Below are 26,204 nucleotides of genomic sequence, written 5' to 3' on the forward strand. Positions count from 1 at the left end.
TGCCCCCATATATACAGAAATTCAATGATAAAGCCTGGACATGGCCCAGTATTGAAAATTTCTGGGGATAGCGCCAGTGGTGGTCAACAAACAGCTGACCGAAGCAGACGGAATATCATCAGCCTATTATTTCACTGTTAACCCCAATTATTAATAACTAGGCCTCATTGCATAAAATGGGTCATGTGCTAAAATACAAGCTAGTGGTAAAAATAGCATGAGGCTCATTTTCAAAAAAAGATAGCTGTCCAAAAGACGGCATAAACCGGCACTTGGAAGTCTTCCTAGTCAAAGATGTCCAACTGGGCATTTTTGAAACTAACTTTCTAAATGTCTTTCTGGTCTCTTTGTCCTAAATCTTAAGGGGACATATTAGAGGTGTGTTTTGGGCGGGATTTTGGTGGTCTTAGCACTTGGATGTTTTATAGTGATCAATATTTTACAAACTATCCATGGCACAATTTGGATGTTTTGGGCTAGACCTGTTTTTAAAACAAGGGCTAAAAAGGTACCCAAACAGACCAGGTAGCCACTGGAGGGATGAAAATATGGCACATACACACTCCCCCAGTAGTCACTGACCCCCTTTCATCCCCAAATATCTGCATTAAACAGTACATATCTGTCTCTATGAGAGCTACAGACTCTATGGCCAGTCCTAGTAGAGCAGCATGCAGGTCTCTGGAGAAGCTTGGTGGGCAGTGCAGTGGACTGCAGAGACAGGGAACCCAGGCCCATATGTCACCCTAACTAGTACACTTCTGGTGGAAAGTTTGAGCCCACCAAATACCCACTGTAATGCCATATAGTCCACTGTATTGCCATATGCTCACTTGGAGGCATAAGAGGTATTGGTGTGGAATAAAGTTGGGTACAGTAGGTTTGGAGGAGTTTTGAGGGCTCACCATATAATGTACAGGGTTATGGTAAGATGTATACCTGACACCCTTAATGTGAAGTTCACAATATTGTCCCCTAGGATGCCCCCTGCTCTGCTGGCATGTCTATGTGGCCAGGTCATTAAAAATGCTGGCCCCTTCTACTTGCAAATGGATTGTTTTGGATGTTTCTAATTTGGACTTTTTTGATAATGGCAAAAAAATTTAGACGTCTAGCTGGGTTATTTTTTATTTAAAAAAAAACAACCAAAGTTAGACATCTTGTGGGACTGAAAATGGCCATTTCTTCTGCCCAATATTTGGACATCTTGCAGTAGACATCCAAAGTCAGACTTAGATGTCCTATTTGTCTTATTGAAAATGGCCTTCCACATCTTAACTATAGCTCACATATGGGTCCCAAATTCTGAAATTTCTTTGTTTGAAATCCTGCTCTGTTGCCCTCTGTCTTTCAATGAATGACCTTGAGAAAGTCACTTCTTCCTGAGCTCAAATGTTAATTACCAGCTCTTTGATGCAGGAATATGACTTTGTAACTAAGTAAAAAAAGAATCCACACAATAAATGTTCTTTTTTTTTTTTTTTTACCACTATGGCCCTCTTTTACTAGGCTGCGGTAGAGTTTCTACAACAGCCCGGGGAGCTAAATGCTCCGACGCTGCTCCAACGCTCACAGGAATTCTATGTAAAAGAGGACCTAAATTGGAAAACTCACTTTTTTAGTCTTTGGATAAGAAAGTCAAACAAGAGGGCAATGTAACCCTAGAATCTACACTCTTAAAATTTCTCCCAAGCATTTCACCTTTGTGACATAACTACACAATCTAGTCTGTATTTTTGGAGTGCTTATCAGAGGAAAAAATATATACAGTATATATATATATATATATATATATATATATATATATATATAAACCCATTTTTTTCTGACTCCTCATTTGCTGTTATTTCAAGAACATTTTTCCAAAGCAAATTCTGCTATGGAAATAGACCAGGATGAAATGCACCCATGCTTCAGTTCATAGGAGCTTCTCCTTCTTTGTGTTTATATAGACAGAAGGAAGCAGGGTTTTTTATGCATGGTGGTGATAACAAAGAACATATTCAAATTAATCTGATGACCTAATATTTTTAAAATTTGGAAAATACGTTTCCTGATACAGCTTATGGAATGCATGAAAGTCAAAATACATTATATAAAAATAATACTGGTGCTACATACATTAGCTCTGAAACAAATCCAGATCTGGTTGGTAGCTTCCTGTCAAGCATGTGTGGCGCAGTTGTTAAAGCTACAGCCTCAGCACCCTGAGAATATGGGTTGAAACCCACACTGCTCCTTGTGACCCCTCTTCATTTGTCCCAGGCACATTAGATAGATTGTGAGCCCACTGGGACAGACAGGGAAAAAATGCTCGAGTAACTGAATAAATTCATCTAAACCAGGGATCTCAAAGTCCCTTCTTGAGGGCCGCAATCCAGTCAGGTTTTCAGGATTTCCCCGATGAATATGCACTGAAAGCAGTGCATGCACATAGATCTCATGCATATTCATTGGGGAAATCCTGAAAATCCGACTGGATTGCGGCCCTCAAGGAGGAACTTTGAGATCCCTGATCTAAACCATTCTGAGCTCTCCTGGGAGAACAATATAGAAAAATAAATAAATTTCTCAATAGCAATTAAGTATAATAATGAGGGCACATCTCAACACAGTCCATGACATGTAAAGTACTGTGAGTATTTTCTTTATTTAATTTGGAAGGGGTAAAGTTTGGTCTGTCATTAATTAGGGCTTCCACAATTTATACTCAAAGCATTTATGAACAACTTGTCAAATAAATATCAAATATTCATACACTCAGCAATGCAAAGAAAAATGCATTTATGGTAATCCCAGATTCCTAATTTCCACTTTCCTTCCAAGAGCTACTTGGTTGGTCAGAAATTTCAAGTCTATTAAAAGGATTCATGTAGTAAAATAAAAGATGGCTCTAGATGCAGTGTGAAGATCACTTTGGGAAAAACAAACTGCTCAGTAAATTTCACTTTTCTCTACAGGTATATGTTTTGTCTTATTGTTCATTTTAGTTTACATTTTCAGACACCCTCCCCCCCCAAAAAAAAAGAATGTAAGAACAAAGGGCAAAAAAAGTTGAGGAAAAAACACGAACAACACAAAATAAGTTATTCCAATCGTGTAAAACTTGCTTCTCTGGATAAAGCACTTCTTGACACAGTAATGTCCATTGTTCCCCAAAAATATATATGTATGTATATATACGGTATGTATATATAAGTATATATATATATGTATATATATATGTATATATATATATATATATATATATATATGTGTGTGTGTGTGTGTGTGTGTGTGTGTGTATATACACATTACTGAGACTGAAGCCATTCATTTCTTAAGGCTATACAAACACAAAGGAAAGCATTGCAAGAACACTTAATCAGGACGTTGATTTTCTGTGATCCTTGTCATCAGCTGTGTAGTCTTGAGTACTCGTGGCAGAACAAAACAGAAAAAAAGTCAATGATTCCAATAATAAAATCCAAAATAGACTTTACAATCACAGGTACAAATTGCTCAGGTCGATAACTTCATTTATCCTAAAGACCACTATCGTCTAAAACTAATCAGAGGCTCAGGTTCCCAAGGAGATGTCAATATTCAAAGTAAATATTTGAGCTGGAAGGTAATTGGTTCTTCTATTGTGACACGTTGACTGGGTGGTTGGATATATTATGTTCTGCCAGCTTCATGGCATCATTCATGATTAAATTCTCCTCAGTGCTTGAAGCTTGCTCTGACTTTTGGTCACTGTCCCTTTATAGTGGAAAGACTAAGAAACCAGAAAAGGTAGAATATTTCCACCCTCCCATGAGGTTGCCCCTTTCCAGTCTGAGGTGAACTTTGTCCGCTCTTTCCATGTGTAGGAGGACCCCATTACTAGCAGCCTCTCTGGTTACATCTTGGTCTCCAGCAAAAGCTGAAATCACTGGGTAGTTATTTTGCATTAAACTTACCTAAGATACAAGCAAAAAAAGAATAATTCTGAACTTTATATTTGATTGAAAAAACTAATAGAAAATAAGTAGATACATATTTCTGATTGCCACCTCACTACTCAAACATCACAATCATGCAATGTGAATCAAATTTATTTCTGATTCTGTCTCATGCTATATATACTGTGCGCCATTTTTTTACAGATATAAGAGTAGGTATGCACCATGGTCTTTTGCGAAACTAGCAATTTATAACAATATTTCTAGATTTTTTTTTTTAGTTCACATACTAGTCTCACTTGATATTAGCAGGCCAATGATACTATTTAAGAAGGAAAGCATTTTAAGATTCACTACGCACCTGGATAGTTTGTCTGTTATAAACTTTGACCACATGGAAACTGAAGCTATAAATTCCTTTCCTTGGTGCTACAAATGCACTGGAGGCAAGATCAAAATGGTTGCCAATATTAACTAATACCTGATGGGGGAAAAAAAACCAGATTAGTATATTCCCTAAGTAATTTACAGGAAAGATACAATGAAAAAATGTTTTGCATGAAATTCTGAAAAGGACTCATTATTTTTCTTCTAGTTATTCATGTCTACTGTTGCTTCACAGAACTTAATTTATAAAAAAAAATTTAACTACTAGATTTACAAACGTATGTTATCATGATAATTCATGAATTGCATTAATATATGCAAGGCCCCATGGCATAATATAGGACCTGCAGTAAACAGTGCATATTAATGCATGCTCACCTCATCATTGATCCACAGTATTTTTATCCTTGTTTGAATAAAGCATTTTTTTACATTTTTCTTATTTCATTTTATCTCTAAAATTCCTCAGTAAAAAGAGAATTACTTGCTGAATTTTCAAATGTCCAATTTATGATATAAGTAGTATTTATCTTAAAGCAGTACTATTTATATCATAAACTGGGCATTTGAGCATTTAATAAGGAATTTATAACCCCAGCCCCCCTTTACAAAACTGTGATAGCGGTTTTTAGCACAGGCTGGCACGCTGAATGCTCTGCGCTGCTCCCGATGCTCATAGGAACTCTATGAGTGTCAGGGTAGCACAGAACATTCACATCGGCCTGCGCTAAAAAGCGCTATCGGGGTTTTGTAAAATGAAATATGGAAAATATGGAAAAAAATGCATTATTCAAACAAGGATAAAAATACTGTGTATCAACGACAAATTAGGCTGATTTTTAGAGTGTTATACTATGCAACAGCAATCTGAAGATCCATCAAGCTGCAATAGGAAAGTTATTTATGAAGCTTTTCATGAATGAATTGTGTGTAAGCGATTGACATTAATGCGTGCTAGCATGAGTAATATATTGTTGCTTTTTAGTAAATCTCATCTTTAAGGCATATTTGTACCTGTATTTGTCCTATTTGTATCAGTTTATTTTAATTTGTTTTATGTCTTATGCTAGGTACTCATTCAAAGCATCTGGTAAAAAGCAGACAATAAATTAATAAAGCTATTCATATATATGTCTTAAATAAATAAATACTAAATCCTTCACAAATAAAAGTGAAATGTTTGTTAAAATGCCAATACCATTCTAAGTAGCATTAGCACTCAAGACCAAAACTGTAGCTGTCCATTGAAGTATGAGCAGCCATGTGAAAGCTATAAAGGATGTCAATTGCAATTACGCAAGGACAGGATTAGATCTGACAGTATAATGTATAATGTAGGAGGACTGGACAATATTAAAGCATTCAAAGTGAAAGAAAAATGATATGGCCAGTAATCCACCTCTTCTGCTATATAAGGGAGCCATGGAATAGAACGTGTGAAAAATCGCTCGGTAAATAGCAGATGACATGCTAGCAAAACTCTAAAACAAATTTGAAATAGATGTTGTACTTCTGATAGGAAAATAATACAATTGATTATACCCAATATCTCTACAACACTTCTGTATATAATACAACTTCTCTGGGTAGGAAAGTAGCTTGAGCTCATGTGAGATATTTCATGTTACCCTCATAACAAATTTATTAAATATGACTTACATTGGGAAAATTTCAAACCTATATTCTCACACTACCGTGTGTCTTTCATCTCCTTTGAAGAAATGGTTTTACTAATTGAAATTGTCTACTTCAATAGTGTATAATAATTTTAAAAAAAATGTTGGGAGGTGGGCATTATTCCATTTTGAGAAATCAATCCTGTAACACCTAAGAAATTTGAGTTTTGAGATGTGAGAGCCACTGAGATGAATTAATTCAGGTAGATTTGTAGTAGAAGACAACGTATTAAAAAAAACCCAAGCCATTACAATATGAGGCTTTTTTTTTTTTTTTTTTTTTCGAAGTTCGCAACTTCTTATACCTGTCATATAATCCATTTCAATCTCATTTGCACATTCCTGATAAATATCGCTCAAAGCACAAAAAGAAAGTCATCACATGTATTGCTGATCAGCCAAAGAGGGGTTAGAGAATATGTTGCATATAATGCAATAAAGCTGTAAAAATTATTACATTATTAGTTTTGCTTATTCTGGACCATGTAAAGTTGGGTTTGCAATGGTGTTTAAGGCATTTAAGTTTAATCCATCTATGTGCCAATAGATGAGAAAATATATCATCTATTTTTTAGCTTCTTGTTTCTCATTTTACTTGCTATGGGCATTTCCATGTATCTTAGAGAGCAACCTCCAGTTAGATTTGAATTTCAGCTGGATGTACTAAGAAATTGGGGGTTCTGATTAATCTTTTAAAGACATCGGTTATTTTGGGCATCAATGCTATAGTCAGGACCTGGCAGATTAAGGAATTCCGAGAGAATTCCCCTTTTGTTGCAAACTAATATCCATGTTTAATTTTTGCATATCGGAAGTTCCAGAAAAGCTTGGGAAGGCTACTTTGCTGTTGACTCATTAGTAGAAAAGTCTTAGTTTAAAGGGAAATATTTGATAGAAATTTATTGGATGACAGTGCATTTTACTCATTCCAAATTATGAGTATTGAATGAAATGCATCATCTACCAGTAACCAAGTTTTTTGAATATTTCCCTTTAGGTGAGGACTTCCCCTCATGTCTCTAGTTTTTTGTTTGATTTCTTTACAAACTTTTAACACAATGGTTAAAGCATAAATATAGAAAAAATAGTGCTCAGTTCATTTTCATCGATCTAGAACTAGGAAAAGAGAGAGACAGCTGGCATATAAACCAGAATAGAAAGCAATGACTGACTTGGATTATTAAGAAATATGTTGGAAGTGTTTCTATTTAGCCTGTAAGATACATACGAGGGGCCGCTAAAAAGTTCTCAGTCCAACCAACAAAGTTGGGGCAGTCTCTATCGAAGGCTATACACTTAGTCCAGCAATTTTCCACTTTTTTTCATTCTGTCAGAAAAATATGGAATGAAATAAAGTGGAAAATCACTGGATTATGTGTATAGCCCTCGATGGAGACTGCCCCAGCTTTGTTGGTTAGGCTGAGAACTTTTCAGCAGCCTCTCATAACACAGAATGCCAATCACCAAGCTATCAGTGGACTGTACCTTTATTTGGTTTGATCTATTTATTTCTGAGCTGCATCTGGCACAAATAAAAAATAATGTACAAACTTGTACATGGAACAATCAATATATTTATCTTTTTCCTCATGTCAGAAACTACAAGAAATTATCTCTGAAGCCCTGGGATCTCTGTTACTGCCTATTATTTACCAGTTATCAATAATCAAGAGATGCTGCAAACTTAGCTTATTATGATAACAGAAAAAGTTATTTCCATAATTTGACAAAATAAAACAACTGTAAAAATCACTACAAGCAAGCTATCCCCAGATCCTTTAAAAAAAACCAAAAATAGACAGTTTGAATATATGGACTATTTCTCAGCATGGACTCACTAAAAGTACATTTTACTCCCATGCCTGCTTTAAAGTATTCAGTGACTATCTGGACTGACCAAAATCTTGAATAATAATAATAATAAATTCACACCTTTATTGTGTAAAGTTGATTATTTTTCCATAAAGTGTATATATTTTTCACCCCATTCCAATTTAAATGACTCAAATAATATTTAAGATACTAATATAGTGACAAAATACATGTAGGACATAAAAGCACCACCAAATACCTTGAAACAAGGATGATGACAATCAGGGCATTTGGACTTGTGTTGCACCAGTTGAGGAAGTAAAGGTTTGTGCCCCTTAAAATCAAAATGCATTTATTTCAAATCTGAATTCTTTACCCAGAACTGTGCGGACTACTGGCATAATGCCGGCTTTGAAGGGTAGGGCGAAATTAAGACATGCAGCATTCCAGAGTTCAATACTAAACTTTGTACTCCGTGAAGCATTTCCACTTACCTGGTCAAAGTAAATGGTCATAGTGCGGTTGCTCATCTCGGAGGGCTCATGGTTGGTGCTCCTGGTGGCAGAAAAGGCCACTTTGGCACTACCAGAGCGCACTGAGATACCCAGTGAAGAAGTAATGGCTCCATCAGAGGATGGGTTTGAGTCACACACCACCAGACACTTGCCCTCCAGCACAATGGGCTCGGTGTCATTCTGTGCGTTAGCTGGTGGCAGCACTAACCCCAGCAACAGTACCATGGACAGCGCCAGTGCCAGCCCCAGGTGGCAGCCCTTGCACAATTTCCAGCAGCTCAGCCTCAGGGTGGCTCCAGCTTCTCTCCGCCCTACCCTCATTCTACAGCTGCGGCAACCTGCTGCAAATTCTTGGCTGGGTCCGGCTCCGGCCACGGTTCCAGCTGCCCTTCACTTTTTTTCACTGCCCAGTCAAGCACTGCCCCTCCCAGAGTCACACCAATAAGACCTTCCTTAAACAGCTTGAGGTGCAAAGTCTGAAAATAAAGTCATCAGGGGGGGGAAAAAAAAAAGAGATTTTAGTATCAACAATAAATAATAGCAACCATATTGGATGCAGTTTGACAATGCTTTTTTTTCCTAAGCTATGGATATTGGTCTAGCTAGCCTTGGCACAAGTTTAGATTGCTCTGAGATGTGTTTCCCTGCTTTTGAAATAAAACACACAGTAACTTTTCCATGTTTTATAAGTTTATGGCTGAAAAGTTAAAGGCAGAAAGTTAAATCAAAGTCTGAAGCTGCCCTCCTAATCCTATTAAATCAAGCTGTCCTAGAGCTGTTGAGTAGATTAAGGCACTTTAAGACTGAAAGCTACCCACTCTGGCTCTTACAATTCAGAGTTCCAAGCCCTTTCCTGAGGAAAATAAATTCTTGCATATAGAATTAGCAGTAAACTCAGCCACAGCTGGCACTTGTGACCAGATGTTCAAGGCCACTTAGCTTTGATTTGCAAGGTTATGTTTGGAACAAAGCAATCAATTCATCAATCAATACACTATGGGAAGGAGGAGGGGTTAAGATGAAAACAAAAGAAATATTTGTTTTCAAAAATATGGAATGAAACTCATATGTCTAAAAAGAAACAATGTTTGAACTTGGCAGCATGCTGTCTTCACTCAAAATACAAAATCCTGCAATATAAATATATTTTCCAAGATTGTTCCATGGTTGTACTGACTGACAAAACATCTACAGTAGAAAGTGATTTAAAAAAAACAACCCAAAAAACATGTTACCTGGTGAGTCCATGATGGGAAAGTAGAACTGGCCAGATAGCTGTCCGTGAAGTTGTATTGCTTAGAGAAAATGAGCTGAGGTTGAGCTGATGGAAAAAAAAAGGAAACAGGAGTCGCCTCATTCTCTCCCGCCCATTGCCAATAATCTCTCTCTCTCTCTCTTTCTCTCTCTCTCACTCTCTGTTACACACACACACACACACACATGCACTTACGAGGGCACTTTCACACCCATACATTTATTGTTTCACATTTACTGTATATTTAGACCCATGCACAAAAATACACATGACAGGCATAAATACACCGTCCATGTGGTTATAAATCACTACATAACAGATACGTCCTTTGGATTTTTATATAACGTTACTAAAAGCCTATCATCAATCTTTTCCCTCTGTTAGCAATCCTGAGTCTTGCTAACTTAAGAATGATTGTGCATAAAAGCTCCTAGTCATGTCCATTTCCAGGACAATCAGGCAAACTCGTTCTCAGAGTTAGGGAAGTTTTCAGAAAAAAAAAAAAATAATAAATGCTTTCACAATAATTAATGTAGATTTCTATTCCCAGATGCAAACTAAGCATCAGGTGCATCTTTTCCCCCCATTCAAGTAAAACTGTAAGTACAGGCTGATAAGAGGTGGCAGCTTTTGCCAAAAGATGGAATTTATTGACTTAATTTTGTTTATAAAATTGTGGACGCCTCATATATTGGCAAGTATTTTTAAAAAATGAGCCTATACTGATGGGTTCATTTCCCTGTTCTTATAAGCATCATGCTTCATTTTTGCTTTGGCAGTTTACTTATTTATTAAAATGCCAGCTCCTTCTGTTACATCCAAATTAAAGCCATTTTGCGCCAAGTGGATTTCGCATTAACCAAATGGTAGATTTGTACTGCCATCTTGTGGAATAGCTAAGGAAAACCAGGGATTTATTGGCAAGATTGCTCGGTTTGGTGAAAGCAGCCTAGCTGCTCAAAAGGCAGAGTTATAACCCATAATTAAATTTTGTCCCAATGTGATCGTGGACTACAGTGTTAGAACAACCTTACTGCATTATAAGACCAACCATACTAGGTGATAATCATTGTTATCATGTACAAGTTTGTTATCACTTTCTGTACAACAAACCTATGCTTGGTTTGTCAAAGCATCAACATGACAGAGAAAAGAGGAAACAATATAATGCTCAGATATCATGATGAGGCGTGCTTAAAATGTAAAACAAGTTTGTTTTTAATTCTGTATTTTTCTCTCTTGCTATTAATATCTGGCAAGAAGCTGCTGTTCTTTGGCTCAGACTACATTACAATTATTTTCATGAAATCTTTCAGCAGCAAACACTCTTAAGACCCTGTGCACTATTATTTTTTTTCCCACAGACCCAAAATGGAATAAAACCCTTATGGCCCCTTTGCAAATCTGCGTAAGGGAGCACAGGCATGGCAAGTGCACCATAACCCATTCAGTTCCTATGGGTTTCGATGCATTTGCCGCAAGAAAATCACTACCACAGTTTTGTATAAGGGACCCCTTAGTGAGTCACTTCCTTAATATTGGGCTAGAGAATGACATGGGGGACAATTTCCCTACCCCCCCCCCATCCCTGCAGGAACTCAATTTCCCTGTCCCGTCCACAAGAGTTTTGTTGCTGATCCTGTCCCTGCTCCTTCCCCATTTCTGTAAGAACTGCCTCAACCGCACAAGCTTCAAACACTTATGATTTTAAAGTGTTTGAGGCTTGTGCAGATGAGAACAAAGCTTGCAGGAATGGGGCCGGGGCAGGAAAAGAACTCGCTGGAACAGGATGGGAATATGAGTTCCTGCAGGGATGATGAAAAATTTGTCCCCATGTCATTCTCAATATTGGGCTTCCAAGAAATGCTCTCTAATGAAGATATAGGCACTGTATATCTCAGCAGTGTGTGCTAACTGCAGTTGTAATTTATTTATTTAAAATGTTTCTATACCGCTTAAAGACTAAACAGTTCACAACAGGTAAAACAAACACAATAATTATGACAAACTAAAATCAAGGTGGGAGAGCTATCTCTTCTATATCAACAGAACTACTAAATTGTGTTTTTAGCTGTTTCTTGAATTAGAACCGATCGATACATAGGGCTCCTTTTACTAAGCTGCGTTAGGTCTTTAACGCATGGAATAGCGCACGCTAAAATGCCCCGCACGCTAGACTCTAACGCCAGCATGGGGTTAGTGCGCGCTAATCTGCTGCGTGCACTAAAAACGCTAGCACACCTTAGTAAAAGGAGCCCATAGTCACAATTGACCCACCAAATCCCAAAGCATTCCACATCTTAACACCAGCTATGCAGAATGTCATTGCTCTAGTACAGTGGTGCCTCGCATAACGGACGCCTCGCACAGCGAACGCTGCGCACAACGAACTTCAGGTCTTGCTTCCCACAACGAACTTCGTTTCACACAACGAAGTTGCCCGAGCTGCATCCTTCCGCGCAGGCACTGCGCTTAACTGCCCTCTCTCCGCCTGGCTCCCTGTGCAGTGGCGGACCGTCGGCTCGCAGGGGCCCGGCGCCTACTGCTGATGCGTTGGGGGGGGCGGAGCTACTCTCGCCGCTTCCCCGATGCTAGAAAAATAACAGCTTTGTTCTCTCTCACCATTGGCATTCTGTTTAATATTGAAAGAAACAGGAAAAAAAAAGCTTATCCATTAAGACCATTTTGTAATAAGTATAAACTAGTATTATAGACAGAATGATCTGCCCAAGGAAATGGACAACATTTTCAACCATGCAGGCATTTAAAAAATGAACAGTTAAGTCCCAGTTTTTGCCGCTGAGACTCTGCCCTCTCTCACTGTAAAATTAGACTCTACTTAGTCTGTCTTTAAATTTAAAAAATGTGTGTTGTTTTAAAAAACAATTATGTTTTTAGATGTATCTAAATAAACATAATAACAAAAAATGTATCTTTTTTTATGTCATCTTAGCATATTTTATGCTGCAGAACGAATTATTTTTTTTAACATGTATTGTTATGGGAAAACGCGTTTCACATAACGAACTTTTCGCATAACAAACTTGCTCCTGGAATGAATTAAGTTCGTTGTGTGAGGCACCACTGTATCTGCATAGTAACCTTGCATTCTTGAAATTAATAGCATTTTATTTTCAGATCGTAAAGATCTGTTTGCTTTGTAGGTCGCAATGACTTGTTGAAAATACCACGGTATTTGATGATAAACAATTTGATGGATTTCAGAGATAACCTTGTGTTGTGCCCGAAATAAAACTGGCAACCAGTGTAGTTTCTTCACCATTGGGGTTATGTGTGTCATCCTATCGACACCCAGAATTAACCTAGCTGCAGCATTTTGTATCAATTGAAATGCTCTGATGACTTGAAAATCCCAATGGTGGAAAAAAAAAATAAAAAAAGTAATACAAGAACATAAGACTAGCCTTACTGGGTCAGACCAATGGTCCATTAAGCCCAATAGCCCGTTCTCATGGTGGCCAATCCAGGTACCTAGTACCTGGCCAAAACCAAAGGAGTAGCAACATTCTATGCTACCGATCCAGGGCAAGCAGTGGCTTCCCCCATGCTTTTCTCAATAACAGACTATGGACTTTTCCTCCAGGAAATTGTCCAAATCTTTCTTAAAACCAGCTACACTTATCCACTCTTACCACAACCTCTGGCAATGCGTTCCAGAGCTTAACTATTCTCTGACTGAAAAAAAATAATAGTACAGAATAACATCACCATATTTACTTCCACTTATGATTTATGTCACAGAATGGAAATAAATATATAATGAGGGGCTCATTTACCAAAGTATGTTAAGCAATTAATGTATGAATTAGTGTGTGCTGTTAGATGAGCAGGGTAACTGCTACTGTGCTGGCCTGACAGGATGCACTAATTTGTGTGTTAACTGCATGCTATTTTAGGGTATTGGAACTGGATGGGTTATGGACAGATCATGGATGGGGATGCACACTGCAGTTAGTGTATGGTATTTTACTATGTACACTTCTCCCTCCGTATTGGCTGTGATAGGGGATTAACAGACCCACGAATACAGATAAACTGCAAATAACTTTTTCATATTTTATTCACTGTTTTCTATTAAAAACCGTCGTGAATATGGTGAAACCGTGAATAACATGGTGGGAGACCTGGCCTGTTCCTGAAGGAGAGGCAAAACACGGTGAAGAAAGTGCTGGGAATCAGCAATTTTCTCTGTAAATGCTTGGAATCAGCGATTTCCCTATGCAAGCTGATGTAATTTGGGGGGAGGAGCCAGCAAACTAAAAACTGCAAATAATCGAAACCGCGATTGCTGAAACCGCATTCTATAAATGGTGCCTTAAGTTAAGCATCAATAGGTGCCCTGCAGCTCCCTCTATGTGGACCTAAACTCTACTTTCCTATACAAATTACAGATGATTCACAACACGGCAATCAGACTAATATTCAAACGAAAAAAAAAAAATTGACTTTGTTTCACCATACTATAAGTATTGGCTACCTGCCAAAACTCTTATCACCTCCACACTATCATGTAAAATATTCCAAATTCTATAGGAATAAACCGCCAAACTGCTCATAAACTTATTTGTCAATTCCTGGTCAACATGAACCAGAAAACTAGAATCGCTTTGACTACTCCTTCCATCTTCCAAAGGGGTTAAATACAAACGCACATTTGGCTCGCTCTTCACTTACCTTGGCACCAAGACCTGGAACAACCTCCCAATTGACATCAGTATGGAAATATCCAACAGATTCTGGAAAAAAAAAAAAAATCTCCTCTTTGAAAGTATACACACTTAGGCCCAAATTCTGTAACCAGCGCCTAAAGTTAGGCACCTATTTTGGAGGCGCCCAGCTAGATAAGCACCTTTTTAAATTGAATAACAAGCTCAATTAATCTTTTTTAATCAGCACTGATTAAAACATAGGCGCCTATCAAGAAAGCGCAATTCTGTAACAAGGCGCCTCTAAAAATTTAGGCAGCCTTCAAAAAAATAGGCGTTATGCATTTTAGGCATTGGCGTGGCTACATGTTAGGCACCTTGTTGCAGAATCACTGCTCTTAAGCGTGCTTATGCGCTCAGCTAGGCGCCTAATTTTTAGTTGTGCCTAGAGTTGGCCTATTTCTCGGGTGCCTCCAAAGTAGGTTCCGCTCAGCGTGATTCATTAAACAGCACCCAATTTTACTTGAATCGCGCTGATTTTTGGGTGTTTCTTATAGAATTTGCCCTTAAATCCCATACTCATCCCAAATGTTATACCAGAGCAGTCATAGAACGTCCACTCTCCCTCCCTATTACTCCATTCATAACTCGGCCCTCCTCAGATTGCTAAAATGTATTATATACATTCTGGAATTCCTTACGCTATAAGTTGCTTGAACCTGTTTAGGCCTAGTGTGACTCAGAAATTATTAGATTAAGTTCTTAAATCAGACCACCATTTTTTTTTTTCTGGTTCCTTCTTTTCTCACCAAAAAGGCTAAATCATGCAGCCACTTTTTTTTTTTTTTACTGTTGTGTCTTTTTAGGGCTGGATTCTGTATAGGACACCTACATTAGGTGCCGCTAGACGCCCTAATCAGGACACCTAGTAACACCTAACTTCAGAATCTGTACATAACTTTTTTTTTAATTGGTGTGGTAATTGACTGTACCCGTTTTCATCCAATAAAAAAAAAATAAATTAACAATTAAGAGTTCCACACAGAACTCTTAGGAACCTAGCAAAGCCTAAATTGAGGCGCCTAGCGATGCTTAACAATGCCTACCTAAAAAGTAGGCAAGGTTAGGGGCGGAGAATAGGAGTGGTAAGCTAGGTGTGCGAGATAAGTTCCGGTATATTAGGCCAGATAAAACCTGGCCTAATGTACTGGCGCCTATCTCTATGGCACCTAGCGATGCCTAAGTTCACTTAGACGCCACTAGGCATGATTCTATAAGTGACACCTAGCGGTTGATTGCCAACCACACGAAGCAGCGCCTACAATGTAGGTGTGCTTAGGCACCATTATAGAATATGGCCCTTTGTGTCAATTGTCCTTGAGGGCAGCAAAGAAGTTTGGTTTTCTGCACAATGAATATGGATAAAATGCATACCAACATAAGTTGAGCCATACTGAGTCAGACCAAAGGTCTCTCAAGTCCAGTTTCCTGTCTCTGACAGTGGCCAGTCCAAGTCAAAAATACTTGGCAGCATCTGAAGATCCATTACCTGGTAGTCTTATACCCAAACATAAGCAATGGTTTTTCTAAGCCTAGGTGGCTTTTACTGATTCATGGACTTTTCTTCCCAGAACTTGTCTTAATCCTTTTTGAATGCAGCTCTGTTAACTGCCTTGGCAACATTTTCTGGCAATAAAAATCAATAATTGTACAGAGTGAAAATAAGAATACATTTTTGATCTGTTCTGAATGTACTGCCCATCAATTTCATAAAGGGGTCCTTTTACTAAGGCGCATTAACCAATTTAGCGCGCACAATTAGCGCATGCTAAATGGTAACGCACCCATTATATTCTATAAATGCATTAGCATTTAATGTGCGCTAATCATTTGCGTGTGTTAAATCGGTTAGCTCGCCTTAGTAAAAGGACCCCTTTATGAAACTGATGGGCAGACCAGGTGCATGCAGTGACTTTACAAGTGGCGGGTCCACAAGCCTTCCCCCTGATATCAATTTTGATGTTGGAGAGGAAGTTCTGGGCCAGGCAGGCAGCGATTGGCTGACCCTGAACCTCCTCTTCGATGTCAGAATTGACGTGGGGGTGGGGTGGGGAAGGCTTGTGGGCTCGCCGCTTGTCAGGGCCAGATAAGCACGTGTCTAGGGCCCAAAACTGTGAGGGAGGCCCGCTGAAGGAGGACGACTCACCTTGTCAACATCAACGGGCCCCCCCCCCCACATCAATGGCAACGGGCCTCTTTCCCCCCCCCCATCGATGGCAATGGCTCTGTTACAGGAAGGTCCTGCGAAGACTGCATCTGCCGGTCCATCCCCCTCCGATGTCACTTACTTGTTCTGGAAGAAGTGGCGTCGGAGGGGGATGGGCTGGCAGACGCAGTCATCGCGGGATCTTCCTGTAAGAGATCTGGCCGTGTTGCCGTTGATGCGGGGGGGGGGGAAGCCCGTTGCCCTTGATGGGGGGAGGGGAACATTGATGCAGGAGGCATTCCCGTTGATGTGTGGGGGGACCCATTGCCAGTGATGCGTGTGTGTTAGGTAACCCATTGCCGTCAGCTGCTCTAATGGAGCTCAGAGGGCAGAGCCGGCAGCTGCAATGTTTGGAGGGGGAGAGAGAATGGAGCATGGAAGGGTGGTGGAGGGAGAGAATGGGGCAGGGTGGTATGGAATGATTGTGAGAAGGATGATATGGAAGGGTGTTGGAGGAAGAGAAAGTGGGCAGGGTGGTATGGAAGGGTGGTGGAGGAAGAGAAATGGGGCAGAGTGGTATAGAAGGGTTGTGAGAAGGATGGTATGGTATGGTGGAGGGAGAGAAAGGGGGCAGATGCTGATGGAATTAATATGTAGGGAAAGGGGAGAGAGACATAAGGGGGAAGGATACTGGATGCAATTGGGTTGGAGGGAAAGAAAGGGGGCAGATGCTGATAGAAATGGGTGGAAGGGAGAAGAGAGAGTGAAATGCTAGATTACGGGGGTGTGGGAGAGGGAAGGAAAGGAGAGGAGAGAGATGCCAGACCATTGGAGGAGGGAAAGGAAGAAGATGGATGCCACACCAAGGAGGGAGGAGGGAGAGAGAGATGGAAGGGAAAGACAGATAATTTCTGGAAGAGGCATAGAAAGAGAGCAGATGCCATATGGAAGAGCAGACAGTTGATGGAAGGAAAAGAATGATAAGAAGATGAGGAAAACAGAAACCAGACAACAAAGGTAGAAAAACTTTCTATTTGTTTTATTTATTTCTTTTTGCTTTAGGATAAAGTATTATTGTAGCTGTTTTGATAATCATTTATTAATAGAAAATGGAAATAAGGTGATCCTGTTTATTGGACTAATTTTAATACATTTTTTACTAATTCAGAGACCATAACTCCTTTTGTCAGGTCAGGACATGGATACTGTAACAGCAGTATAGTTTACTGACCTGAAGAAAGAGGTTTTAACCTCTGAAAGCTAAGTGAGAAATGTATTAGTCCAATAAAATGACGTGCACTGAATTTTCTTCCCGCCATGCCCCATGCCTCCTACCCATATGCAAAATATAAATTGGTGGGCTTCCAAAAGCCCTGCCAGCTGAAGATCTTTTCATCTAGGAAGTAAGGGAGGATTTATTCAGAGATGTTTGGAGGTTGCATAGAAGAAAAACTGTATGGTAATCTTTGTTTGTTTTGAATTTTAAAATAAAAGAAATAAAGTGGAAATAAAGAAGTAAATAAGAAAATGGGTAACTACATGGGGGTGGGACATGGTTGGGTGGGGGCAGGGTGGGGCAGGGAGCCCATTGTACTTGTGTGCCTAGGGGCCCTCGACAAATTAATCCTGCCCTGCCGCTTGTAAAGTCACATCCCATGTCCCCAAGCACAGTGCCATTTTTAAAAATTGTTACAATGGGTTGCTCTCTTTCTGAACCCCCACCCCAACTTTAAATTAAAAATCAACAAGATGTCCACTCCCACCTAATGTCATAGACCCCTGTGAACCCCCAACCCTCCATGAACTCCCGACTCTCCCGTACCTCTAAATTGAAGATCAGCAGGAGGAATGCTCATTCCCTCTTCATAATGGTGGGCCTTGGTGCAGGCGCTTAAAGCCCCGCCCATAGAAAGGCCTTAGCCACCAGGACCAATCGGAGCCTTAGGCCCCTTCCCGATGCATCCTGGAATGCACTGGAAGGGGCCTAAGACTCTGGTTCAGATACCTAAGGCTCCTCCTATGAGAGGGCTCTTAGGCACCTGGGCCAGTCAGAGCCTTAGGCTCCTCCCAGTGCATCCCAGGATGCACCATGAAAGGGAAGGCCTACCATTTTGAAGAGGTGAGCCTGCCAGCAGGAGGGAACGGGCATCTCTTCTGACCTTCAGATTACAGGTACAGGAGGTCAGGGGGGTCAGAAGTTTGGGTGGGGGGTCCCCAGCAGCAGGTGGGAGTGGGCATCCCTCCTGTAAATCTTTAATTTAAAGATAGGGGGTTTCAGGGGTTCCCTGATGGCAAGAGGGAGTAGGCATCCCTGCTGCCGGTCTTTAATTTAAAGTTGGGGGATTTGCAGGGGGCACTGGTGGCAGGCGTGATTGTGTATCCCTCCTGCAAATTTTCAATTTAAAGGTGAGGGGTTGGGGATGTGTGTGTGGGGGGGGAGGGGGGTCCAGGTGGCTGAGGCAGGAGGGAGTGGGCTTTCCTCCTACTGATTTTTTTTAAGTATGGGAGCGGGCTGTTATCATGAATCCCTGGCATGATGTTTTAATTTCATGGGAACATTGTGCATGTGCATATGCCCATTTAAAAAAAAACTTCTCGTCCTGCCATGAACAGATGAGTGACAGGAAGTTGCTTCAGGGCATCCCTGCCGCTCAACTGTTCGGGGCTTCTCCCGATAGGTCTGTGCATGTCGTCACTTTCTCCAACTGATCGGACAGGATTATGGTGGACCTCCATTAAAATCATTTGCATGCAAAAATTGTTTTATCATCAATCGCCAGTTTCAAATTGAATAATTTACTGGCACCACAGCGACCCACAGGATTTTAACAGAGATTTTAGAGTATCCAGCCCTGAATGTGCTGAAAGGGAAGATTAGAACCGGAATAGCATAAGAGAGAGAAATGAGTTGTTGTCCCTTTAAAGGTAGGGGGAGGTAACTGTGGGGAAAGTTTGGTGATTCTAACAAGCTGAGTTCTCCCAGGCCCACCCACAGGGAATGCAAGCTAAAAACAGCCTTTTGGAAAAGAAACGGGAGGAAAAGGAGAGAGGGAGAGGAGCCAGATAATCTCATACTGAGATAGCTATGGTAAGGGAGACTGGTGAGCCCCAACATCAGTAGCATACCAAGGGTGTGGGGGGGGTCCAAGCACTAGGGGGTTCAGCTGGCATGCCAGTACCCCCCACTCTTCTCTGCCACCTTTGCTGCTTTACCAAACTAGCAGTAGTAATCTTAAAAGCAGCTGTCGTGGGACCTTTCGGCACCCCCTCATGCAACTTTCAGTCCCCCCTCCAAAGCCCCAAGTACGTTAGATAGACTGTGAGCCCACCGGGACAGATAGGGAAAATGCTTGAGTACCTGATTGTAAAACCACTTAAATAACCTTGATAGGCGGTATATAAAAACCTAATAAACTTGAAACTTGACATAACTTCCTTCTTCTGGAGCAGAGCTGGCCGTCATGGGAGGATGCATGAAGATCCCATTGATGGCTGCATTTAAGTCTATACTGTTGCTGCTGGTTTGGGAAATCAGTAGCAGTGGTGGGGAGGTGAGGGGGCAGGATACTGGGTAGAATTGGGGTGGAAGAAGGGAGAAGGATAGTACATGGAAGTGTGGTAGAGGGAGAGGGAGGTGTAGTGGAAGGAGAGAGAGAGCAGGGGGCATGATACTGGGTGGAATAAGAGAGAGAGAAGGCATATGCTGATGTAGGGTGGGGTGGAGGGAGAGAGAGAAGGGGAAGCATACTGGATGAAACTGAAGTAAAGGGAGAGAGGGTACAGATGCTCAATGGAAGTGGAGTGAAATGAGAGAGAAGGAGCAGATGCTGATGGAAGTGGGGTGGATGGAGAGTAGGAGGCAAACATTGGATGTTAGTGAAGAGGGGGAGAGAGAGGGAGCAGACGCTGGAAAAAAGTGGAAAGAGGGGGAGCAGATGCTGACTGGAAATGGAGAGAGAGGGTGTAGACACTGGATGGAAGTGGAGAGGACAGCAAGGGAAGATGATGGATGGAATAGGGCAGAGAAAGAGGACACATACTGGATGTAAGAAGGGGATAAAGAAAAAAGGCACCTAGATGGTGGGACAGCGTTAGTGAGATACTGGAGTGAGTAAAGGAAAGAGGTGTCAAGCTATAGGTAGACAACGTGAAAAGAGAGAAATTGAGGACTGGATAGTAAGAAAGAATTTAATCTAGCCAGAGGCAGAAAATAAATTGAGATGACTAGGGAAAAGAAATGGAAAGGGAGAAGAGAGAGAGATGACAAGGGAAGACAAGAAATGGAAAGGGAGAGGAGAGAGAGATGCCAGACTATGAAGGGGGAAGGGAAGAAGAGGAGATGAGAGAGATGCCAGAACATGGGGAGGGGGGAAGAGGCAGAGATACCAGATCTTGGGGAAAGGGGAGGGAGAGATGGAAGGGTAGGAGAAAAAAATGCCAGACAATGGGGGGAGGGAGGGGAGAAGAGCAGAGGGAAGAAGATGGATGCCAGACCATTTGGAAGGATGGAGAGATTGAAAGAGAGGCAGACAGTTTCTGGAAGGGGCATAGAAAGAGGGCAGATGCCATGTGAAAAGGGCAAAGAGAGGGCAGACAGTGGATGGAAAGAAGATAAGGACGAGAAGATGAGGAAAGGAAAAACCAGAAATGACAAAGATAGAAAAAAAATTATATTTATTATTTATTTTTTGCTTTAGAATAAAGTAGTATTGTAGCTGTGCTGATAAACAATTATAAACAGAAAATGGAAATAAGATGATCTTTTTATTGAATTAATTTTAATACATTTTTTTACTAACTTTCATAGGCCAAAACTTCCTTTCTCAGGTCAATAAAGTATCCTGCTGTTATGGTATCCTGTCCTGACCTGTTTGATAATATGTAAAGTGGTCATTGTTATTTGGTGATTTGTTTGTTTTTTTTAAATTTACATCTGCTATCTTTATATCTTAGGGTTCCTTTTACTAAGGTGCGCTAGTATTTTTAGCATGCGCTGCCGATTAGCGCGCGCTAACCCTCGCACTACGCACCAAGAACGCCAGCTCAATGGTGGCATTAGCGTCTAGCACGTGTGGAAATTCTGCGCATGCTAAGTGCGCACTAAAACTGCTATCGCAGCCTAGTAAAAGGAGCCCTTAGTTTCATTTTCATTTCTATGCGGCTTTCACTGTATTCACTGCCAGCTATTATTTTGGTGTTTTTAAAGAGGTTTTATTGCAATACTTGGACATATGGATTTAAACATCCATGGTTTTATTTAATATCAAGACTCCTGAGGCAGGCCCTCTTGGGCCGAAATTCGATTGTGTCGAGTCAGTTTTATAATAAAAGGATTGAGCACCATCTGGTCTTCTTCGTTGTTGTTTTCGTGTGACTGTTTTAGACCATTTGCATATATATTTTATTTGCTACTAATAAATAGAGGTTTGAAGACCATGCACGTTCTGCTCTTTTTTCTTGAATTTGACAAAGTTGGAGCCATTGTCCATGATAGTCATTGTCACCTTTGCTGCTATATAACATCATCCCTTTAAACTGTCCACTATAAATATCATCAGACCATAAGTGTGTTGCCCCTTTATATGTTGACATGTAAGAGCAGCAGAGTGGCACCATAGAGAAGTTTTGAACCAGGGCAAGGTTGTTCTGAACCAGCGCAAGGTCAGCACACTGATCTGAGGCCCTGTGGAAGTATGAATCTTTTCCCTCTCCCCTCCTGCCACGTCGACATTCTATAGCAAGGAAACCTTGTGGCAGAAGACTGAGGCATTCCCCCCTCCCTTCTTGTCACAAATTACTTGACACACATTTACCCTTAATCTTTATATGGGCAACAATCAGACTTTGCCTATGTGCAAAAGCAGACCCTGAGTTTAAGGATAATCACGAGGTGCTTAAGGAGCATGCATTATAACCTTGGGACTGTCATGCTATAGTAAGATTATAGACATATTAAAAATGTACACAAAAGAATCACTTTATTGTAACTGTTATGATGTATTCATATGTCACGTGAGATAGTAGCTTTGAGAATCACATGAGATATGGAAACAAATGAGTTACCTTGTTATAATCCACATTGTAAATGCATGATGAAATTGTAACCTTCAAAGCATTAGCTATGTAATTAAGGGAGCTAAGATACTCAATAAAAAGGTGAGAGACCATCCATTAGGGTCGCCTCATCCCACTCTGAGCCTTGTGTGAAAGCCTCATTCTTACAAAGTTTTGTGTAACCAATGAACAATCACACTGAAGAAACAGTGATTATGATTGTACATGTGCAGGAACTTTTATTAAAAGTTACTTAAAATGGCTCTCATACACATGGAGATCGGACCTAACACGGTCCGTGTTTTGGAGAAATACTCCTTCTTTCAGGGTCCAAGTTGTGCTGTGCTTCACTAATAGAGAACCATATGGAGTACAACGATGTTGCATAAAATTCTTAAAATTTGTAGATAGCAGGCAAAACTTCTGTGAAACTGACATGCAGTGTGAACACTTTTGCATCCAGTGTTCACACTGCATGTCAGTTTCACAGAAGTATTGCCTGCTATCCATGAATTTTATACATTGTTGTACTCCATATGGTTAACATAAGAACATAAGAATTTCCGCTGCTGGGGCAGACCAGTGGTCCATCGTGCCCAGCAGTCCACTCCCGCAGCGGCCCCCAGGTCAAAGAACAGTGCTCTAAATGAGCCCAGTCTCACCTGTGAACTTTCCAGTTGAGCAGGAACTTGTCCAATTTTGTCTTGAATCCCTGGGGGGGTTAGTGAAGCACAGCACAACTTGGACTCCTGAAGGAGGAGTGTTTCTCCGAAACACAGACCGTGTTCGGTCCAATCTCCATGTGTATGAAAGCCATCCTTTGGAATATAACTTTTTAGTGACTATTAATAAAAAGTTCCTGTACCTTGTACATTCCTTTCTGCAGTTCCTTTTTGTTTTTGGTGTTCTCCCTTCACTGCAGACTTGTTGGATTTTTCTTTGTTTCACCTTGTCCAGATACCATCACATGTGTAAACATTAGCTATCAATTTTTTCTTCATTTTGTCAATTTTATCCTCAAAATATCCAACCATAGTTTTCTAACTCATTACTGATCTTACTGGTTGCACCCAGTGACAAACTTAACAAAAGCTGGCCGCTTGACAATGCTGAATGCCTGCGTATCTTCTATGATAAAGTTCATGAAGTTAGAGAATGATACGGGGAAAAAATTTATCACCGTTCCCGCCCCATCCCTGTGAGCTTGCCCCCGTCCCTGGCAGTGTTCCCGCTAAGCTGCGTTGACGTGCGCACGCGCACAAAATATTACCTCGCAGCGCACAAGTTTCTCGTCGCAGCGCACACAGTGTAGAGCACAGTTCTTCAACCGCCGGTCCGCAAACAAAATCTTGCCGGTCCACGAAGGATTCGGTCCCCGCCGCAACGAAAGGCCGGCGTCAGCTGACTTGCAACTTCCTGTTGCAGTCGCTGTGCCGGGACTCCTGCCTTCGCCGGGACTCCTGCCTTCCACCGCGTTTGCCTCCTGCCTTGTCTCCGCACCTCCAGACCAGCAGCGGCAGCTGTGTATGCTTTTAACTTCGGCACAGAGCTGCCCCTAATCAATAGTTTAGCGCGGTTTCATAAGGCAGCCTCGGGGCCTTTGCTAGGCCGGCCCACATCGCATCATCGAAGCGGGCCGGCTATCAAAGGCCCCGAGGCTGCCTCATGAAACCGCGCTAAACTATTGATTAGGGGCAGCTCTGTGCCGAAGTTAAAAGCATACAGAGCTGCCGCTGCTGGTCTGAACTCTTGGGCCGCTGAAGGAGGGCAAAAAGCAGCTGTCCTGGAGGTTTCCCTTCCTCTCGCCTTTACAGGTTCCTTTTTTTCCACCTTTTTTTTTTCCTTCAAACGGCAACGGGCCCCAGCATCGACATCAATCAAGTAAGTTCCACTGTCAATCAAGCGGTTCTGCTCGGCCAAAGCTTCCCCTGTGACATGAGCCACCCTCAGGGGAAAGAAAGTGACCCACAAAGGTGAGGGGAAGGGGGGCAGATGATGGAAGTTGGGGGGGGGGAGAGAGAGAGAGAAGGGGCAGATGATGGAATGGAGGAGATGAGAGAGAGAGAGAAGGGGACAGATGATGGAAGTGAGAAGAAGGGAGAGAGAGCAGAAGGCAGATGGATGTCAGTTGAGAAGGGAGAGCAGATGCTGAATGGAAGTGGGGAAAGAACACATACTGGATGGAAGGAGGAGATAAATAAAGGGGGAAGAAAATAGTAAGATAATGGAGGGGTGAGGGAAAGGGGTGACAAGCTGTGTGTAGACACAGTGAAAAGAGGGAAACGGGACTAAATAGTAAGAAAGAATTTAATTTAGATGGAGGCAGAAAATAGAGAAGGAAGACCAGAGAAGAAAAGGGAAGAGAGAGCAGAGAATGATCAGATCTGAGTGGAGGAAATGAGAAGAGAGATATGCTAAAAACCACAGGGGGGAGGGAAGGATAGAGATGCCAGACCATGAGGGGAACAGAAGGAAGATGATGGATGCTAGACCAAATTGGGGGGTGGGGGGGGGGGGCAGGAGGAGAGATGGCAGGGAAAGACAGACAGTGAATGGAAGGGGCAGATGCTGGACTGAAGAGACAGAGAAGGTTATCATGCTGCTGTACCGGGCCATGGTACGCCCTCACCTGGAGTACTGCGTCCAGCACTGGTACTTTAAGAAGGACACGGTACTACTCGAAAGGATCCAGAGAAGAGCAACTAAAATGGTTAAGGGGCTGGAGGAGTTGCCGTACAGCGAAAGATTAGAGAAACTGGGCCTCTTCTCCCTTGAGCAGAGGAGATTGAGAGGGGACATGATAGAAACATTCAAGGTACTGAAGGGAATAGACTTAGTAGCTAAGGCAGGGAGAACGAGAGGGCACTCTCTAAAGTTGAAAGGGGATAGATTCCATACAAACGTAAGGAAGTTCTGTGGTAGAAAGCAACATATTTATTTGGCTCATAACTTGCTGGCGCCCGATATTTTTAGCTCACAGTGAAAAAAGTTTGCTCACAACACCCGCCCGCTTAGAGGGAACACTGGTCCCTGCTCAGTCCCAGTCCCTGCCCCATCCCCGCGAGTTCAGTTCCCGTCCCCACCCTGCAAACTGTCAGATCCCATTATTAAAGTATAAAAAGAGACAATATTCTGTACAATTGTCATAGAAAAATCAAGCTAACCGAATATTTCAGTCACACATGGCAGGAATAGTGTTAGGGGAGGGCAAGTGCCCCCTGGTCAGAGAGAGAGCCCTAAGCCAGCTGGAAGCTAAAGAAGCACAGCCTGGGCTTTGCAGTCCCCAGTTATGTCTAATACCAGCAATAGCAGGATACATATTTCAAATCTGAAATATTCTAATCACAAAATATAAAATAAATTTATTTTTTTCTACCTTTTGTTGTCTGGTAATTTTATTCTTCAAATCACATTGGTCTCAGGCTTTGGTTTTAGATTCCTTCTGTCTTCATCGTGGCATGGCTGGCTCCTGAAGGTAAAATAGGCGCAAGAGGAGCTGGGGAGGAGATGCCGACATGGGTGTAATTTTTTTACCATAGGAGCAAGACTTTTCACTGCTACTGTGGGGCGGTGAAAGGTCTTGTCCCCATTCCTGCGGTAAACCAGTTGCAAATGTCTCCATTCCTGCGGATTTACTGCAGTGACCACGGTTTACCACGGTAAACGGTCCCCATGTCATTCCCTACATGAGGTCATCCACTTGAGTCTG

The 26,204-nt window shown here is 41.4% G+C and overlaps 1 protein-coding gene across 1 annotated transcript in view; it reads right to left on the reverse strand.

Annotated features, from left to right (window-relative positions):
* Positions 1 to 3,313: 3,313 nt before the first annotated feature.
* The window catches only part of CBLN2 (cerebellin 2 precursor), a 39,343-nt gene continuing 16,452 nt past the window's right edge, over positions 3,314 to 26,204 (reverse strand). Inside the window, exons 2-6 of the mRNA XM_033934266.1 lie at positions 14,264 to 14,325; positions 9,549 to 9,634; positions 8,293 to 8,789; positions 4,285 to 4,404; positions 3,314 to 3,941 (exon numbers count right to left, since the gene is read on the reverse strand). Coding sequence (XP_033790157.1) covers positions 3,744 to 3,941; positions 4,285 to 4,404; positions 8,293 to 8,634 — 660 coding nt within the window. The 5' untranslated portion in view covers positions 8,635 to 8,789; positions 9,549 to 9,634; positions 14,264 to 14,325 and the 3' untranslated portion in view covers positions 3,314 to 3,743. The remainder of the gene's footprint in view (positions 3,942 to 4,284; positions 4,405 to 8,292; positions 8,790 to 9,548; positions 9,635 to 14,263; positions 14,326 to 26,204) is intronic.

Source organism: Geotrypetes seraphini, chromosome 2 (assembly GCF_902459505.1).
Source record: "Geotrypetes seraphini chromosome 2, aGeoSer1.1, whole genome shotgun sequence".
NCBI classification, from domain to species: Eukaryota; Metazoa; Chordata; class Amphibia; order Gymnophiona; family Dermophiidae; genus Geotrypetes; species Geotrypetes seraphini.